The sequence below is a fragment of the Sander lucioperca genome, chromosome 3 (assembly GCF_008315115.2).
Source record: "Sander lucioperca isolate FBNREF2018 chromosome 3, SLUC_FBN_1.2, whole genome shotgun sequence".
NCBI lineage: Eukaryota > Metazoa > Chordata > Actinopteri > Perciformes > Percidae > Sander > Sander lucioperca.
In genome coordinates, this window is record NC_050175.1 from 46,589,758 (window position 1) to 46,609,640 (window position 19,883).

At 46.3% G+C, this 19,883-nt stretch overlaps 1 protein-coding gene across 4 annotated transcripts in view; it reads left to right on the forward strand.

The window, feature by feature from the left end:
- LOC116062377 (EMILIN-1-like) overlaps nucleotides 1-19,230 on the forward strand; it is a 36,245-nt gene extending 17,015 nt beyond the window's left edge. For 3 of the 4 annotated variants that reach the window (XM_031317050.2, XM_031317051.2, XM_031317053.2), the window contains exons 4-14: nucleotides 5,747-5,985; nucleotides 10,861-11,034; nucleotides 11,206-12,141; nucleotides 12,670-13,003; nucleotides 13,695-13,916; nucleotides 14,000-14,248; nucleotides 14,631-14,822; nucleotides 15,327-15,425; nucleotides 16,213-16,230; nucleotides 16,978-17,112; nucleotides 17,776-19,230. In XM_031317050.2, coding sequence (XP_031172910.1) covers nucleotides 5,747-5,985; nucleotides 10,861-11,034; nucleotides 11,206-12,141; nucleotides 12,670-13,003; nucleotides 13,695-13,916; nucleotides 14,000-14,248; nucleotides 14,631-14,822; nucleotides 15,327-15,425; nucleotides 16,213-16,230; nucleotides 16,978-17,112; nucleotides 17,776-18,098 — 2,921 coding nt within the window. In that variant the 3' untranslated portion in view covers nucleotides 18,099-19,230. The remainder of the gene's footprint in view (nucleotides 1-5,746; nucleotides 5,986-10,860; nucleotides 11,035-11,205; nucleotides 12,142-12,669; nucleotides 13,004-13,694; nucleotides 13,917-13,999; nucleotides 14,249-14,630; nucleotides 14,823-15,326; nucleotides 15,426-16,212; nucleotides 16,231-16,977; nucleotides 17,113-17,775) is intronic. The other variant, XM_031317052.2, reaches the window with a different exon arrangement.
- The last annotated feature ends 653 nt before the right edge of the window (nucleotides 19,231-19,883 follow it).

A 19,883-nucleotide genomic window follows, 5' to 3' on the forward strand; every position in this document is an offset into this window, starting at 1 on the left:
AAGGTAGATTCAACCAACTTTTTCTTGACTTTCTGTGTGAAGCAGGAACTATTTCTGAAGTAAAAGCCCAACTTTAATTTCGATTTAATGACTATCTGCTCAATATGCAATTTAAAAGACATGTCTTTCTCCAGTATAAATCCAAGGTATTTGTACGAGGGAACTAGTTCTATTGGCCTGCCCTGTAATGTGTGGAGATGAGGCAGGAAAGGTCCATGCTTACAGGTTCTGTTAAAAAACATATATTTATATATTCTTGTTCTTGCCATGGGATTAACTGTACTAATAAAACTGTTGAAACCCCGCGGCCATGCTGCTGTGAAAGCTCCCCGAACGTCATTTATCAGTCTGATTGTTACCCCTCTCAGTGGCAGCTCCTCCACTCCATATCTTTATAACGGAGCTAACCGCTAACCGGAGCTAATCGCTAATCAGAGCTAATCGTTGCCCACCGAGCCTTGAGTTCTGTGTGTCTGTATTCATTAACTGCATGTATAGACTCAAGCCCGAATAAAACCCTTCATTTTATTAAAATGGCTGTAAAAGTTTAAAACTACAACTCAGAGTTGTTTGAATGACAGAAATCAGCTCCAGGTATGGGGTAGCGTTAGCGTGCTAGTTGATGCTTTCTCTGCGGAGTGCAGACTGATTTGCTCTCGCGAGTCATGTGACCAAATCGCAGCCTTTGCGATTAGGAAATCGCGTTTTAACATATTGCGATATTATCGCAAATGCAATTAATCGTTCAGCCCCAGTTTTGAGGCTGCGGCGGCCAGTCATGTAACAGAGATCAGACCTGTGGGGGTGTTTTGAGGCTGCGGCGGCCAGTCATATAACAAAGATCAGACCTGTGGGGGTGTTTTGAGGCTGCGGCGGCTAGTCATGTAACAGAGATCAGACCTGTGGGGGTGTTTTGAGGTTGCGGGGGCCAGTCATGTAACAGAGATCAGACCTGTGGGGGTGTTTTGAGATTGCGGGAGCCAGTCATGTAACCGAGATCAGACCTGTGGGGGTGTTTTGAGGCTGCGGGGGCCAGTCATGTAACAGAAATCAGACCTGTGGGGGTGTTTTGAGGCTGCGGGGGCCAGTCATGTAACAGAGATCAGACCTGTGGGGGTGTTTTGAGGCTGCGGGGGCCAGTCATGTAACAGAGATCAGACCTGTGGGGGTGTTTTGAGGCTGCGGGGGCCAGTCATGTAACAGAGATCAGACTTGTGGGGGTGTTTTGAGGCTGCGGGGGCCAGTCATGTAACAGAGATCAGACTTGTGGGGGTGTTTTGAGGTGGTGTGAGAGTCCCGTACAGGAAACAGGAAACATCACTGCCTCTATTGCTGCACAAGGAAGTTTCAGAACATCACGTATCCTCCATCCATCCATCCATCTTCGTCCGCTTATCCGCTCTCGGGTCGCAGGGGTAGCAGCTCCAGCAGGGGACCCCAAACTTCCCTTTCCCGAGCCACATTAGCCAGCTCCGACTGGGGGATCCCGAGGCGTTCCCAGGCCAGGTTGGAGATATAATCCCTCCACCTAGTCCTGGGTCTTCCCCGAGGCCTCCTCCCAGCTGGACGTGCCTGGAACACCGCCCTAGGGAGGCGCCCAGGGGGCATCCTTACCAGATGCCCGAACCACCTCAACTGGCTCCTTTCGACGCGAAGGAGCAGCGGCTCTACTCCGAGCTCCTCACGGATGACTGAGCTTCTCACCCTATCTCTAAGGGAGACACCAGCCACCCTCCTGAGGAAACCCATTTCGGCCGCTTGTACCCTGGATCTCGTTCTTTCGGTCATGACCCAACCTTCATGACCATAGGTGAGGGTAAGAACGAAAACTGACCGGTAGATCGAGAGCTTTGCCTTCTGGCTCAGCTCTCTTTTCGTCACAACGGTGCGATAAATTGAATGTAATACCGCACCTGCTGCGCCGATTCTCTGACCAATCTCCCGCTCCATTGTTCCCTCACTCGCGAACAAGACTCCAAGGTACTTGAACTCCTTCACTTGGGGTAAGGACTCATTCCCTACCTGGAGAAGGCACTCCATCGGTTTCCTGCTGAGAACCATGGCCTCCGATTTAGAGGTGCTGATCCTAATCCCAGCCGCTTCACACTCGGCTGCGAACCGATCCAGTGAGTGCTGAAGGTCACAGGCCGATGATGCCATCAGGACCACATCAGCTGCAAAAAGCAGCGATGAGATCCCCAGCCCACCGAACTGCAACCCCTCTCCACCCCGACTACGCCTCGATATCCTGTCCATAAATACTACAAACAGGATTGGTGACAAAGCGCAGCCCTGGCGGAGGCCAACTCTCACCTGAAACGAGTCCGACTTACTGCCGAGAACCCGGACACAGCTCTCGCTTTGGTTGTACAGAGCTTGGATGGCCCTGAGAAGGGACCCCCTCACCCCATACTCCCACAGCACCTCCCACAGTATCTCCCGGGGGACCCGGTCATAGGCCCTCTCCAGATCCACAAAGCACATGTAGACCGGTTGGGCATACTCCCAGGCTCCCTCCAGGATCCTTGCGATCTGGTCCGTTGTTCCACGACCAGGATGGAATCCGCATTGTTCCTCTTCAACCTGAGGTTCGACTATCGACCGAACCCTCCTTTCCAGCACCTTGGAGAAGACTTTACCAGGGAGGCTGAGAAGTGTGATACCCCTATAATTGGCACACACCCTCTGGTCCCCCTTTTTGAAAAGGGGAACCACCACCCCGGTCTGCCACTCCTTAGGCACCGTCCCAGACTTCCACGCAATGTTGAAGAGGCGTGTTAACCAAGACAACCCCTCCACACCCAGAGCTTTAAGCATTTCTGGACGGATCTCATCAATCCCTGTGGCTTTGTCACTGTGGAGTTGTTTAACTACCTCAGCAACTTCCACCAGGGAAATTGACGACAATCCCCCATCATCCTCCAGCTCTGCCTCTACCATAGAGGGCGTATTAGTCGGATTTAGGAGTTCCTCAAAGTGCTCCTTCCACCGCCCTATTACCTCCTCAGTTGAGGTCAACAGCGTCCCATCCTTACTGTACACAGCTTGGATGGTTTCCCGCTTCCCCCTCCTGAGGTGGCAGAACGGTTTTCCAGAAGCACCTTGGTGCTGACCGAAAGTCCTTCTCCATGTCTTCTCCGAACTTTTCCCACACCCGCTGCTTTGCCTCTTTCACGGCAGAGGCTGCAGCCCTTCAGGCCCTTCGGTACCTTGCCACTGCCTCCGGAGTCCTCTGGGATAACATATCCCGGAAAGACTCCTTCTTCAGTCGGACGGCTTCCCTGACCACCGGAGTCCACCACGGTGTTCGTGGGTTGCCGCCCCTTGAGGCACCTAAGACCCTAAGACCACAGCTCCCTGCTGCAGCTTCAGCAATGGAAACTTTGAACATTGTCCACTCGGGTTCAATGCCCCCAGCCTCCACAGGGATGCACGAAAAGCTCCGCCGGAGGTGTGAGTTGAAAGTCTGTCGGACAGGGGCCTCCTCCAGACGTTCCCAATTTACCCGCACTACCCGTTTGGGCTTACCAGGTCTGTCCAGTGTCTTCCCCCACCCCCTGACCCAACTCACCACCAGATGGTGATCGGTTGACAGTTCTGCCCCTCTCTTCACCCGAGTGTCCAAAACATACGGCCTCAGATCAGATGAAACGATTATAAAATCAATCATTGACCTTTGGCCTAGGGTGCTCTGGTACCAAGTACACTTATGAGCATCCCTATGTTCGAACATGGTGTTCGTTATAGACAATCCATGACTAGCACAGAAGTCCAACAAAAAACAACCACTCTGGTTTAGATCAGGGAGGCCATTCCTCCCAATCACGCCTCTCCATGTGTCTCCATCATTGCCCACGTGCGCGTTGAAGTCCCCCAGCAGAACTATGGAGTCCCCCACTGGAGCCCCATACAGGACTCCACTCAAGGCCGAATACTCCGAACTCTTGTTTGGTGCATATGCACAAACAACAGTCAGAGTTTTCCCCCCCACAACCTGCAGGCGTAGGGAGGCGACCCTCTCGTCCACCGGGGTAAACTCCAACGTAGCGGCGCTCAGCCGGGGGCTTGTGAGTATCCCCACACCCGCCCGGCGCCTCACACCCTGGGCAACTCCGGAGAAGAAAAGAGTCCAACCCCTATCCCGGAGTATGGTTCCAGAACCAAGACTGTGCGTAGAGGTAAGCCCCACCAGATCTAACCGGTAGCGCTCCACCTCCCGCACCAGTTCCGGCTCCTTCCCCCACAGAGAGGTGACATTCCACGTCCCCATAGCCAGCATCTGCTGCCCGGGTCTGGTCCGTCGAGGCCCCTGACCTTCACTGCCACCCATGTGGCAGCGCACCCGACCCCAGCGGTTCCTCCCACAGGTGGTGGGCCCATGGGATGGAGAGATGGATGCCACGTAGCTTTTTCGGGCTGTGCCCGGCCGGGCTCCGTGGCAAACCCGGCCACCAGACGCTCGCTGACGAGCCCTCCATCTGGGCCTGGCTCCAAACGGGGGCCCCGGGCTTCCTCCGGGCAGGGTCACTCCATCTCTCCCTCGGTCACTCATAGGGTTTTTGAACCATTCTTTGTCTGGCCCCTCACCTGAGACCACTTTGCCTTGGGAGACCCTACCAGGAGCACAAAGCTCCAGACAACACAGCCCTCAGGTTCATAGGGACACACAAACCTCTCCACCACGATAAGGTGATGGTTCCCGGAGAGGACATCACGTATCCTGTCCTATTTATTTGACCCTTTTGAACAAAAAATCTCTAGAAAGATTCCATATTTATAATATAATATATTTGATGTGCCTGACTGTGGCTGAGCCTGAAACATGAAACCCTTTGAGGACTGCTGTTCCTCAGTTGTAGTTAGTAAGTGATATAGTTATATAGTTTATATAGTTATTGTACAGGAGCAGGGACCTACACCATGTGGACATGGGATCTATAGTCCAACACTTTCAGACCCGGTTCTGGTCTTATTCACAAGTTCTCCCAGTTACACCAACATGAAACTGATGGAAATTGTTTTTAATCTTTTTTGGGTGGAACACACACCTTCACATGAGACAATAGATCCAGTCAGTAAACCAGCCATGATCATGGAGGGAACAGAGTTCTACATTAAAGGTGCTGCAGGTAGGATTGTGAAGATCCAGGACTTAGCCAAAGAATGTGAACATCAACAACTTCTCAGTCCCTCCCCTCTTTCTGCTAAAGCCCAAAACGGTCTCCTAAGCCCCTCCCCCCACAAGGGAGAATGAATGCGTGTGCATGAGCAGTGATTGCCATGCAGTTAGACACCCCCCCTGGCCCTGATTGGTGCATCTGAACAGTGAGCACTCCAGGCTGTAGATGGAGCCAGAGGAGCTGGAGTTATTTTAAATGACCTGCTTCATGTAGTTCTACTGGAACATAGGGTCAGTTTCAGCAGATATGACAGAAAGGTAGTTTATAAGTCTTACCTACTGCACCTTCAAACCTGAAACAGTACGTTCATTTAAAACACTGATCACTGAACTATCCTGTTGTTTGTCTTCATTGTCTTCTGATCAGACTTTAGTGCCAAACATGCAGGCCATCTCAATCTATACCACAGAAACAGGAAGTAATCTGTGAGTTGTGCTGACCTCTGCTGGTGATCAGCAGGAATTACTCTACTCATGTGACAGATGTGTGGCCCCGCCTTCTTCTCCATGTGACTGTAAAAGCTTCTGTGATCGGAGCTCTGAAGTTGCTGCTTTCTTTTCTTCCAGGACGAGTTGACAATGAGAAGATGAGGCAGCTGGAAGAGAAGATCCAAAGTTTGACCAAAAACCTCCAGGACCTTCAGTCCACCATGAACGAACACCTTCAACAGGAAGTCAACAAACCGGGCATCAGCGGAGGAACTTCTTCAGGAGGAAGAAACCCCGCTGATGCAGCCCAGCCGGAGATTAAAGAGACGATTCACAGCATTCAGACCAAACTGGACCAGCTAGACAACCGCACACAGGTGAGTCACTGGTTCCTTCTTCACCTGTGAACCGAAAACTTTATTCACAGAGCACATGCAGTTCCCTGAATACAACTTTTACAGTAATTTGATTTTTATTTTTCCTATAAGTCGAGGTGTTACCTGACAGACAATTTGCTTTAAACTCAAAAGTCAAACTCACATATCAGTATGAGGGGCCATCAGGGAAATTTATTCACAATTACCTCACACACATACAATTAAAATGCTTTCACAAACACACAACAGAAATGCTTTCATATGGACCTTTTTCACAGCAGACATGTTGACTTGTCATAGGAAAAGCCCAGCTGAGATTGATCACCTTAACGATGGCTCAGTTCCATCTAGTGTCCCAGTAAGCTATGTCAGAGAGTCAGCATGAACAATACCAGGACCTCTCCTAAGGGGAATGCATGAATTAATGAATTAATTAATGGATTTGAATACACCTGTGCTGTTCCTACTATGACATGTCAACATGTCTGCCGTGAAAAAGGTCTATACACTAGTGAAAAACTATACTCTCACATACTATACTGGAACCTCACACCAGGGCCGTGCAGAGACCTTTTGAGGGGAAGGGGCTCAAATTCAAAAAAGGGCACATGGAACAAGATTTGTTAACAATATATCTTTATTTTAAAAACTGTATATTTTACATTTTTACATAATACTAAATCCACAATACTGTACACCTTAAAATGAAATATGGAGCCTTACATTAAACTACATTCACACAAATATATCCAAAAAATGCAACCATTGTCCAAGCAAAATGTAATCTTACATACAGTATCCAAACTACAGTATATATAGAAAGTTATAATAATAAGTATGTATGAACATGTCAGATTCTTGTGTGAAGCACTATACTAACCTGTGGTGCTCCCATAACCCAGCTGCTTAGGGATCCACTGCCTTTTGCTGCCTCGTTATGTCACTCCTTCAAAGTTAGCTGCCGCTGCCACAAATTTAGCTTGCCTGCTGGCTGTTTTCATCCTGGAGGAGACTCGTTAACTAGTGGCAGCTGCTAGAGGCCTCTATAACAAACAAAATGTGCATGCATGCATGCATTCTCATTCACTTCAAAAGCCCACTTACCGGCACTTCAACTTCCAACTTTCTCTCACTCTTGCTGGCCGCCGACGGACTCAATTGTGTCCAAGTGGCGTGCCTGGCAGGAAGCGGACATGCGTCACACGATAACCCTGGTCATCATGTGATATGAAGGTTTAGGTTGTTTTATCTAGCTAATTATTATTATTAAATATTCTTCTTAAACGGACCACTTGTTAAAAAAAAACAAATATGAGAAAAAATAAAATATAGACAAAAAAGGGCACTTTGGCCTTGAGGGCAAAAGCATGAGAGTAAAGTAAATGAGAGCTTTTCAGTAGTGAATATGTGCGCGTTTCAGGGGTCTCATTAATAAAACTGTGCGTAGGATCTTACTAAAAGTGTACGTATGCCCAAAACCCAAAATTGGCGTACGCCAACAAACATTCAGTTTTAAAAAACTGTGTATACGCACATCTGTAAGCAATGTTCCCTTTATAAATCACAGATTACCCACAAGTGTGCATACATGAATCAGCCTCTTATCCTGCCCTGTACATGCCCATTTTTAAAATGAAATAGTCAATGCATAGCACCTCATGAATGCTGATCAGTCACTGATCACTGATGTTAATGACCCTGGCAGTTCTTTCATTACGCCGACTGGCGGGGAAAAAGCAAAAAAACTTCTCTGACGCTTGGAAATTGCTGCAAATTGAATTATATTTCTGGCGGTTCCTCTCTACTGGACCCAATTCAGTACATGGATCCAAGCTCAGTTTTAGGGAATTTAAATCGGCATATTAGCCAGTTATCGTCATGGTCCCTGAAGTCTCTTTCTCTCCTGATCCTTCCCTTGGCGTAGTCCTCCTGCAGGGCCAGCAGTGCTTTCATGCAGCATTATGCACGGGGTCACTGAAATATGTTTACAACAATTAGAGTTATTGTTAACACCTTGACAAAATCACGACCCCCCCCACCCCGAGATACAATCTGAAGATGAAAGTCTAATAGGCAAACACACTTTTCTTCATGCAGATTTTGTCACGAACAGTATTAAAGTTCGGACTGATAACGAGGACATTAAGGGTAATGATTGCGTGAGAGCTTAACGGCTGTATTTCCAGACTTTGACATTTGATGATATATGCACAGTATTAAAGACAGATATTTAGTTATTTACGCTGTGTTCTGCCGTTATCTAATGCTAGGGTATTTGATGCTATCCTGTATTCCATGGAGTCGGGCCATCTCCTCCTCCTGCGCTACGTAGCAGACAATGTGACGGTGAGACAGCGCCGATTAAACATTAACACATTTTTATTAAGATTTGAGTTGGATTTTACAAGGTGTTTATGGAACAATTATCAGTCAGTACAAGCGCAAATAACACTGCTGGATTTAATCTTCATAGTAATGTGGATGATATGGAGTGAAAAAATGTGCATGAGGCATCGATACTTTAACATATTACGAGTAATCGTTATTCCCACATTTACTTTCTGCAGTCTGACTTCAGTTCACCACCTCACCATCTGCGTTGCCAATTTCCATCATCTCCAAAATGTGCGTACGCATGGGTCAGAGTTTGCGTGGAGGACCGCACATTCTGCCGTCAAGTTTGTTTTTTATAAATCACAACCTTTGCGTGGGAAGTGGCATACTCACATTTTCAGCCCCGTTTTGTGCGTACGCCACGGTTATAAATGAGACCCCAGTAGAGTAAATGTGAGCCTTTTATTAGAATAAATGAGATGCCTCAAGGGGCGGTAACCCACGAACACCGTGGTGGACACCGGTGGTCTGGGAAGCCGTCCGACTGAAGAAGGAGTCTTTCCAGGATATGTTATCCCAGAGGACTCCGGAGGCAGTGGCAAGGTACCGAAGGGCCCGAAGGGCTGCAGCCTCTGCCGTGAAAGAGGCAAAGCAGCGGGTGTGGGAAAAGTTCGGAGAAGACACGGAGAAGGACTTTCGGTCGGCACCAAGGTGCTTCTGGAAAACTGTTCTGCCACCTCAGGAGGGGGAAGCGGGAAACCATCCAAGCTGTGTACAGTAAGGATGGGACGCTGTTGACCTCAACTGAGGAGGTAATAGGGCGGTGGAAGGAGCACTTTGAGGAACTCCTAAATCCGACTAATACGCCCTCTATGGTAGAGGCAGAGCTGGAGGATAATGGGGGATTGTCGTCAATTTCCCTGGTGGAAGTTGCTGAGGTAGTTAAACAACTCCACAGTGACAAAGCCCCAGGGATTGATGAGATCCGTCCAGAAATGCTTAAAGCTCTGGGTGTGGAGGGGTTGTCTTGGTTGACACGCCTCTTCAACATTGCGTGGAAGTCTGGGACGGTGCCTAAGGAGTGGCAGACCAGGGTGGTGGTTCCCCTTTTCAAAAAGGGGGACCAGAGGGTGTGTGCCAATTATAGGGGTATCACACTTCTCAGCCTCCCTGGTAAAGTCTTCTCCAAGGTGCTGGAAAGGAGGGTTCGGTCGATAGTCGAACCTCAGGTTGAAGAGGAGCAATGCGGATTCCATCCTGGTCGTGGAACAACGGACCAGATCTTTACTCTCGCAAGGATCCTGGAGGGAGCCTGGGAGTATGCCCAACCGGTCTACATGTGCTTTGTGGATCTGGAGAAGGCCTATAACCGGGTCCCCCGGGAGATACTGTGGGAGGTGCTGCGGGAGTATGGGGTGAGGGGGTCCCTTCTCAGGGCCATCCAATCTCTGTACAACCAAAGCGAGAGCTGTGTCCGGGTTCTCGGCAGTAAGTCGGACTCGTTTCAGGTGAGAGTTGGCCTCCGCCAGGGCTGCGCTTTGTCACCAATCCTGTTTGTAGTATTTATGGACAGGATATCGAGGCGTAGTCGGGATGGAGAGGGGTTGCAGTTCGGTGGGCTGGGGATCTCATCGCTGCTTTTTGCAGATGATGTGGTTCTGATGGCATCATCGGAGTGTGAAGCGGCTGGGATGAGGATCAGCACCTCTAAATCGGAGGCCATGGTTCTCAGCAGGAAACCGATGGAGTGCCTTCTCCAGGTAGGGAATGAGTCCTTACCCCAAGTGAAGGAGTTCAAGTACCTTGGAGTCTTGTTCGCGAGTGAGGGAACAATGGAGCGGGAGATTGGTCAGAGAATCGGCGCAGCGGGTGCGGTATTACATTCAATTTATCGCACCGTTGTGATGAAAAGAGAGCTGAGCCAGAAGGCAAAGCTCTCGATCTACCGGTCAGTTTTCGTTCCTACCCTCACCTATGGTCATGAAGGTTGGGTCATGACCGAAAGAACGAGATCCAGGGTACAAGCGGCCGAAATGGGTTTCCTCAGGAGGGTGGCTGGTGTCTCCCTTAGAGATAGGGTGAGAAGCTCAGTCATCAATGAGGAGCTCGGAGTAGAGCCGCTGCTCCTTCGCGTCGAAAGGAGCCAGTTGAGGTGTTTCGGGCATCTGGTAAGGATGCCCCCTGGGCGCCTCCCTAGGGAGGTGTTCCAGGCACGTCCAGCTGGGAGGAGGCCTCGGGGAAGACCCAGGACTAGGTGGAGGAATTATATCTCCAACCTGGCCTGGGAACGCCTCGGGATCCCCCAGTCGGAGCTGGTTAATGTGGCTCGGGAAAGGGAAGTTTGGGGTCCCCTGCTGGAGCTGCTACCCCCGCGACCCGAGACTGGATAAGCGGACGAAGATGGATGGATGGATGGAGATGGCGTGTGTGAATAAGTTACCGTTTGTTTATCTTTCTGTTAAGATAAGCAGAGGTTGGTGCAGCTTTGTCTTCAAAACTGTCCTGTAGGTGAAGTGTCTCAGCTTATTTATATGTTTTTAGGCCCATGATAAAACCCTGGTCAGCATTAACAACCACCTGGTGAACGGGAAAGGGAACGACCTGGATGGAGGTCTGTCTGGAGGAGGACTGAGCGGAGGGAGGCTGAACTCCCTGAAGGAGGAGATCCTGAGGGAGTTAGAGAGCCGGGTATCACTGTCCTGCTCCTCTTGTCAGGTATCACATCAACCTCCTAATAATCCAAAAAAACATTGCATCGATGGCCTTCGTTCAGACTCAAGTGTATGAAATAGAAATGAAATAACTTAAAAGAAAACATGAACAGTACAGTTGAAGTTAAAGCCATTTGTGGGTCAGTAAGATGGTTCATTGTGTGTGTTTTTTCAGGCCGGTGTGGAGGATCTGCGCCGACAGCAGCAGCAGGACAAAGAGAGGATTCAAGCTCTGGAGAAGCAGCTAAATGCCATGGACGTTCGATATCGTCAGAGCCTGGACGGGCTGCGCCGGGAGGTGGTGCGCTCGCAAGGATGCTGTGACACCGTCAACGACCTACGAAAACGCGTCACTGATGCCGAACGCAAGATCAGCTCCGCCTCAGAGAACTTTGATGTTCTGCAGAACCGTCTGGACAAGGAGCTCAGCGGAGGAGGAGGCAGCAACAATGAGAACGGTGGCTTCGGTGGAGGAGGGTTTGGTGGTGGAGGAGGAACTGGGGGAGGGGGGAAGGATGTTGTGGTGACGGAGGACAGACTGGACAATCGTCTGAAGGACCTGGAACGGCGGGTCAACAACACCTTGCAGCAGACAGAGCAGAGCTGCTCGCACCTAGAAAACGACCTGAAGGACTACTTCCACAGAGAACTGGGGGACCTGCGGACAGTATTCCTGGACCGGTTTGACGACCAAGCCTTCAGGATAGCAGACGTGGAGCTGGACGTGGGACAGGTAAAGGAGAGAGTGAGCGACCAAGACAAGAGGCTGTCTAAGCTGGAAAACAACACTTCGCTCATCAGCCAGAGACTCAAAGACTGCAGCTGTGCAGGGACTACAGGAGGGTCTAAAGGAGGATCTACAGGAGGATCTACTGGAGGATCTGCAGGAGGATCTACAGGAGGAGGTACAGGAGGTACAGGAGAATCTACTGGAGGATCTGCAGGAGGATCTACAGGAGGATCTGCAGGTGGAGGATTATCTGGGACGGGAGGAGAAAGTACAACAGAGAAATCACTGGAGTGGAGAGTGATCGCCAATGAGGATCGTATTCGACACTTTAACACTGAACTGAAAGATCTGTCAGTGTCTGGAGACTCTCTGCACGACAAGGTGAGATGTAGATCCCCCACAATTCTTTTTAAAATGACAACTATGGAGTATGAGGAAACAGCAAATACACACATATAAGGTTCATGTATATTTCCCTAAAACAGATTCTTACCAACATGAAATCACAGGAGAGAATAAACTTAGATGAGAATGTCAGAGGACTCTTACATTCCAAATCAGTTTCCCTCCCCCAGAAACAAATCAAAATATTTGAACAGATAGAAAGCAGCATGTCAAGGTTTTCAGATAGCTGCTCTCAAATATTTAATGTATGTAAAGGAAGGCAACATTCTTTGGATTTAGTTTATATTGTGACCCATATTTCATCTTTATCCTTTGTTTATATTTTTGTATCATGAAATACTGAACCATGATCAACACGATAAATCTCACTGACATTACTTCTGTGGGATTACAGTGATTTCAGGTCTCTAAAAGAAACTCAGATAAAACGGATGTGAATGAAATCACTGTTGGATATGATCTTAATGAATAATAATAATAATAATAATGTGAATCGTCCCTCAGGTTGTGGACCTCAGCCATGACGTCCGTAAGATCAAAGCTCTGACCGGGGATCACGGGGAACACTTTAACCGAATTGTTACTGAGGTGGAGCTCCTGGGGCAGGACTGTGAGTTGTGCGGGAAGGTGGAAGACGAGCTGCAGAGGCTGAAAAATCAATCCCAGGATGCACTGGGGCGCATGCAGAGCCAAATCAACAGACTCCAGATCAGACTGGACTTAGGAGGAGAAGGCTGCTTCCAGATCTGTTCACAGCTGGAAGATGAAGTCCGCCTGCTACGAGACGATGTCAGGAGATGCAGCGGCCAATGTAAGACCAGCCCGGCCACGCCCACAGGTCAGATAAACCAATCAAATGATTTCCTAGTAAACCACACTTACAGAGTTACTGTTGCCACCCGGTTTACAGTCACAGTGGCGAACAAGTTCTCCAAATCTCCCCTCTAATACGACCCACAGGAGCGTTTCATAAATTTACGCCCCTAGTGGTGGAAGGAAATACGACCTCATATCTAAACCAGAGAACGTAATGGTCGTTTTAAACACGTCGTTAACGTTGATTTGGGCCTCGGGCCGCTCCTTAGTTTGTGATATCAGGAAGCGATGCAGCAGTAATGTTGTGGATGGCTAGCAGAAACAGAAATGGATTAAGAAAATATCAAGTTTAGTTTCAAAGCCCTTCCAGATGGTTCTTTCCAAAGACTAAAGTTATCTGTACTGTCGATGTTAAAAGAGTTACCACCAGAACACCACTGGAGCATTAACAACTAGAACAATATCCCTTTTAAAGTACATTTACAACAGACTAACAATGTGCCATTAATTTGTTTTTAACACGAGTTAACTATGGACAATCATGAGATTAATTGAGATTAAATATTTTCGTTTTGTGAAAAGATGCTGTAAACTGACCCATGATATTTAAACAATCCTCCTTGTGGGACGGACTAGCTGCTTCATGTTTTAATGTAAGGTTGTTATTTAATGTAAAGATGATTAAAGTTGTATGCAAACTAAACCCCGTCTAGGTGGTGGTTCTGGTAGCGTTGGTGGTACCGGTAGACCTGGGTTGGATGCTGAGAAGCCTTTAGATGGCCACAGTGTGATCGGAGGCTCCATCAACAACAACCAGCTGAAGACGCTGCAGGGCGAACTCTCTGAGGTCATCCTCACCTTCAGTTCCATCAACGACACCCTGAAGGGGTTCGAACACACGGTGCAGAAACACGGCAGCGTCATCACCGACCTCGGTGAGCTCGGTTCAGTAACACAGACTCTCTGCATTTTAAGCTTCACCTCTTTTGGCTAACGTTCATTGTTTGATCTCTGACAGGAAACACAAAGGATAAGATAATTTCTGAGCTGGACAAGATCCAGCAAGAGGTGACGGAGCACATCGAGGAGAGCGCCAACCGCCTGGACGCGATGGACCGGGATGTCCGGCGGTTCAAGAGCACGATCCTAGTGGAGATTGGAGACTGTAAGAGGTCTGGAGACGGGCTGGAGAAGAGGCTTTCCAAGTTGGAGGGAGTCTGTGGGCGGCTGGACGGTGTCTCTGACTCCATCCTTAAGATCAAGGAAGGTACAGTATTTGTTCATGTGCAATTTGTTACTGTAATCCCAGATTAGTAAAGTCAGTTTTCCCCAGTAAGACTGTTCGTGTGGATCATGGTTCAATATTTCATGATACAAAACAATAGATGACCATGAAATATGGGCCACAATATAAACTAAATCTGAAGATTGATGCCTTCCTTTACATACATTAAAGTGTAAATGTGTTCAAATGTTTAGATCCTCAAGATTGAGGAAGGTACAGCTCATTTTGATGAGTCTTTCTGTATTTACCATTTAAAATGCTTCAGCAAACCTTTTACATTTTCATATACACAAACTGGATTGGCAGAAAAGCAGTTTCAGCAGATGGATTCTCTATGTTTTGATGTGATGTGTCCTGTGTTTAGGACTGAACCGACACGTGTCGAGTCTGTGGACTTGTGTTTCTGGTCTGAATGAGTCGGTTGTCCATCACGGAGGAATCATGGACTTCATTCAGAAGAACCAGGACGATGTCTTCAGCAGGATGAAGAACCTGAACTCAAGCATGAACCAGTTCATCAGAGACCTGCAGGGTTCCTCTGTGAATGGCCTGTCCGGTGAGCTGGACTCTGTTCTCTTTATTTGATTCTGAAATGTTGTTTTGCTGTGATAAATTTAAAAATAAACTGCCTGCTAACATGCTAACACACTTCCCTGCCACTCATAAACTTTGTGATATTAACAGACAGAAGGAATGATGGGTATGCTTTTTTTTAAATTTATTTAACCTTTATTTATACAGGTAATCTCATTGAGACACATTCTCAGGAGAGACCAGTTTGGGATTACAGTCAACATCACTTACAGACAGACAAACATATTACAATATTATATATACAAGATTTAACAAATAGTATATACAATATTTCAATGAAAGTGCTAAGTAGACTTAAAACACTAAAATGCTAAAAACAAGCGAGAAATTGTATTTTTTTTTTTCTATCACTTGTATCAAATCAAAGATTTGTGTCAGTGAAGCAGCAGCTTAGACTTGTTTTCATATCATTCAGATCATTATACATCCCTAACCCCTAACCCTATTTCTGATTCTGATTACACAGGCCTGCCTGGACCTCCGGGACCCCCGGGACCACGAGGAGAGAGAGGTTATAACGGGCCTCCTGGACGGCAGGGTGAAAATGGACCCCGAGGTCTGCCCGGTACGACAGATGTTTTACATATTTATATATCCTGATATCATGGAGGAAGAAACATTTAGATGGAGGCAGTAAGAGTCTATACGGCTTATATGAAACCCAGAAATGTTGTTTCCTATGAACCTTTTATGATTGAAATGTCATCTTAAGGCGTAGTGGATGAAATTACGCTTGGTTGCTAAAAGTTGCATTTTGGCAAACTAGTATAATAAGCTAATTAAGGACAGACAATGCATGTGAATAGGGAGACAAGTTTAACAGATAAAACCTCCCCAGTTGATTACTGACATCAAGAAAATTATTTTCTGTATCACAAGTTTGCTGAAGTGTTATGTTTAAATATGGAAATGAGGCATTATCTTGTTAAATATGAGCTAATTTGCATGAATGTCAAAAGCAGAAATATTAACATTGGATAAAGTGAGGTTCAAAATTCTTGTTTCATGTTGTTGATATGTTAGAGTCAAAGGTTTTTATGTGAAGTTAACCCTACTCCTACCGGTGTCACCTGCTACTCTCCCACCGATGCCCCAAATATCCTCTTAATGAATGATAATACCTTAAAAACAGACATTACAATCAGGAAAGGAAGGGCTTAAAGAGGTAGTTTATAGAGACATGAAGGTAAAATAAATGAACAACAGGATCCTAAAGTAAAGTCAAAGTTAAAATATACCAGTTCAACGTGTTCATTTACTGATCCCATTATTATGAACCCAAACAGATTGCTTTTGGTTGGTTTGCTGTTTATCGTTCTGCCTTTTCTAACCTCTACTTTGTTTTATTACAGGTCCCAAAGGTGAACCAGGTATGGACTTCTTTAAGAATAAGGATTCACTATAACATCAGGTTAAAACATTAGAGGACAGTCACAACACATAAAGTGCTAATGATACCGATGATTATACTGCTTAATACTACAGTGAACTGGAGCTCTGGATTTACTTTTTAATTAGTCAGTATTTGTTGATCTGACCAGTGTGAACTATTATGATGTATATGTTTACTTTTGGTTTAATTAATTTAAGTGGCCAAGTGGTAACCCCATAGAGACCGTCAGATATTTCTTGTTTTGGATAGGTAACAAAGAAGAGCAACCCTGTCCCTAGGTTTTCATGGTTTTGGTCCACAAATAAACTCAATTCACTGGTGTTGCTAATGTCACGTTTTTTCAAGATAGAGCTGCCAGTCATCAGAGTTGGTACCTGATTGATTGATTTATTGATTTTACATTTATTTAATGGGGGATGGCCATTTGAGAGCAAAGCTGTCTTATGCAATGGTGCAATGCAATATATAATCAAAATGAGTTATTCAATAAATATTCAAAGAAACATGAACTGGTTGGCAGTGAACCGAAGGCTTCAGCTCCGGGCTACGCTTCCTTCGGACAGTCATGCAGACTCTGTGGGCATAGAAAACCTGTAAGCTTAGAAATTCTTTTTTTGGCGTATGCACCAGGCAAGCACCTCTATTGAACTGAATAGATGCCAATCTAACCCAAGACTAACGTGTGTGTGTATGTGTGTGTGTGTGTGTGTGTGTGTGTGTTTAGGTGTGTCTGGTGTTGATGCTCATGTACCGAGACTGTCATTCTCTGCTGCGCTCACTGTTCCCATGGACAGAGCTGGAACCATTGTCTTTGACAAGATCTTTGTCAATGAAGGAGACTTCTACGACCGGAGAACAGGTAAACATGGGGCTGTGTCTCAGCAGGTCGTCCACTGACCACAGGGTTGGTGGTTCGATCCCCAGCTCCTCATGTCATAATGTTGAAATGTCCTTGATCCAAAACCTGAACCCCAACTGCTGATGGTCGGACCAGTAGCCTGAATAGTATCGAGACTGTCAGTTCTTTGGATAAAAAGTGTTACGTTAATGCAGCCGTTTAAACATGATCAACACCTGTACATCATGTTCGAACAGTGATGGAAGATTCACTTATTAAAGTGGTGTGGTTATTATCATCAGCTTTACATGAACATTTGGTCTTCATCAGTTTAAAATAACCGTCCTAACCGGGATACAGGCATCCTCAGCAGCTAACCTCTGTATGAGTAGCTGTGTAATAAGCAGAATAATGTAGAACAAGCAGATTGAACCTCTTCAAGCTAATTCAAGAAATGCATCACCCTGTTGGGGGTGTAATTCGCAATAATGACAAGCTGGCTCTACATTATCCCTTATCTTAAATAAAAGTTGGACAAACGTATAATCTACTCCTGCTCTTAGTGAAATTGACAGATGAATGCTTTACCTGTTTGTTTTATATCTCACAAAAATATTTAGTTTGATCTTTCAATCACTGAAATGTTTCCTCGTGTTGATCCTACAATGAATCTGTCACCTTCAGGTATCTTCACTGCCCCCGTAGACGGACGTTACTTCTTCAGTGCCATCCTGACGGGTCATAGGAACGAGAAGATCGAGGCAGTTCTATCAAAGTCTAACTACGGCATGGCACGGGTGGACTCTGGAGGCTATCAGCCCGAAGGCTTGGAGAACAACCCTGTGGCCGAGGCTAAAATCACTCCTGGATCTCTGGCCGTCTTCAACATCATCCTGCCTCTGCAGACTCGGGACACGGTCTGCATCGACCTAGTCATGGGAAAATTGGCCCACTCTGTGGAGCCGCTCACCATCTTCAACGGCATGCTGCTGTATGAAGACATGTGACAGTTTTTATACACATATGAAAATCAGTGAGGCCAGACAACCAGCAAGGCCAGAAAACATGAACAACTCTGTTTGAGATTCACGACAATATCAACAGGAGGCTGCCACATAGAGAACAATGTCACTTCCTCATTCAAGACTGATCCTAAACTGATGACAAATATTTTAAAGGAACCTTTACTCCTGAACAGATTTCTGTCTCTACATTCTAACAGGTCACATTTGTTTGACTGGTTTTGTTATTATTCTTATGTCACTTCACATGTGGATGATTTATCATCTGACTGCTTTATCTGCTGATCTGATGTGATCACATGATCTAAGTTCAGAGCAGCACCGTGAGGACAGATGTCCTGTAGACCAGATAATGTCCCCGTAAACCAGCTGATGTCCTTGTAGACCAGCTGGTGTACATGTAGACCAGCTGACACCTGGCCGACCTGCTTCCTGCTGCTGCTTGAAACTTTAAACAACTTTTTGAAACACAGGAACTCTTGTAGTGTCCACCTGTTGTTGATCGTCTCACTGGAAGTTGTTGAGATTTGTGAAATTGGACCAAGGTGTTGGACAGACCAACGGATCAGCGCCATCCTTAAGCCCCGCCTCCGGCAGATTGGATGTTGTCTTGACAACCTGTGACAGTGTGACTTTAAATAGGAAGAGAAAACTTTTTGTACTGAAGCTTTATAAAAGCAGAATGTGTTTTATGAGATGAGTTCACAATATAATTGTTTTATATTATGATGCCACTTTTCTTGTTTTATTTAAAACACCATCACAACATTTCATTTTGATAAACTCTAACAAACAAGGTTGGGAATACTCATATACATTCAACATCTGTCATCAGTTACTGAACATGAAGGGAGAAGACCTTCACGTCCGATAACCTGTTCGTCTCTTCACCATCTACAGATGAACTGAAGGACAACAGAGATGACAGATATTTATAAGACTTTATCGTCATTGACTGAGAAAGGAAGATCATTGTAGACTGAGTGGGTTTCAGAAACTTTATTCTCTGACAGGATTTAGTTCCAGTGTTCATGTAAACCTGTTTTTACACTTTTTGACACGTTTGTATTGATGAATAAATATCACTGTCATTTAAGTAAACACGAGTCAAACCCAGCAGGTTGTGTAACAAGATGTGTTTTTTTCAAGATGTGATCTTAAAATAAAAATAGTATTTTTTTGTCTTTGCGAGTAAATCGCTAGTGCTAACATTGCATTAGCAAGTTGTGTTTTAAGTTCTTTCTTCTGCTAAAGTCACGACTGGCGCTACATGACACAGTTCGCTACATTGGTAAGGACTGAAGGGTTTAATTGGCCGTCCGACACCTTGGTAACCTCGCAGCTAAACTGATTGATGTCCTGCAGACGGGCTTGGACATTTGTCCCGCGGACAGCTGCCGACTTGTACTGGTCGTGAGAATGTGCTAGCGGTGGGGAAAACGTCTGCAAGTATCCACGACAACGCACGCAACATCGTGGCTGCGTGACCTGGTGCTGTCTGCAGATGCTGAACAGGGAAATTAAAACAGTATCCTCCTTGTTTTCTGCTGCACCTGCAATAAATGAAAGGGAAAGGAGAAAAGAATCTGTCTCCAAAAATGTATCTTAGAGTGTTTGATGAATTTATTTGTGTTTTAGAACGTGACCGTTGTGAAACACTAATAAATTAGGCTTTATTTCTTTGCAGTTTGAACTGGCTGCCAGCTACAGAGAGAGTTTTGGGGGTGTACAGCTGGAGTATGTGATGTTTGCTGGGATGTGAGTCGTTTC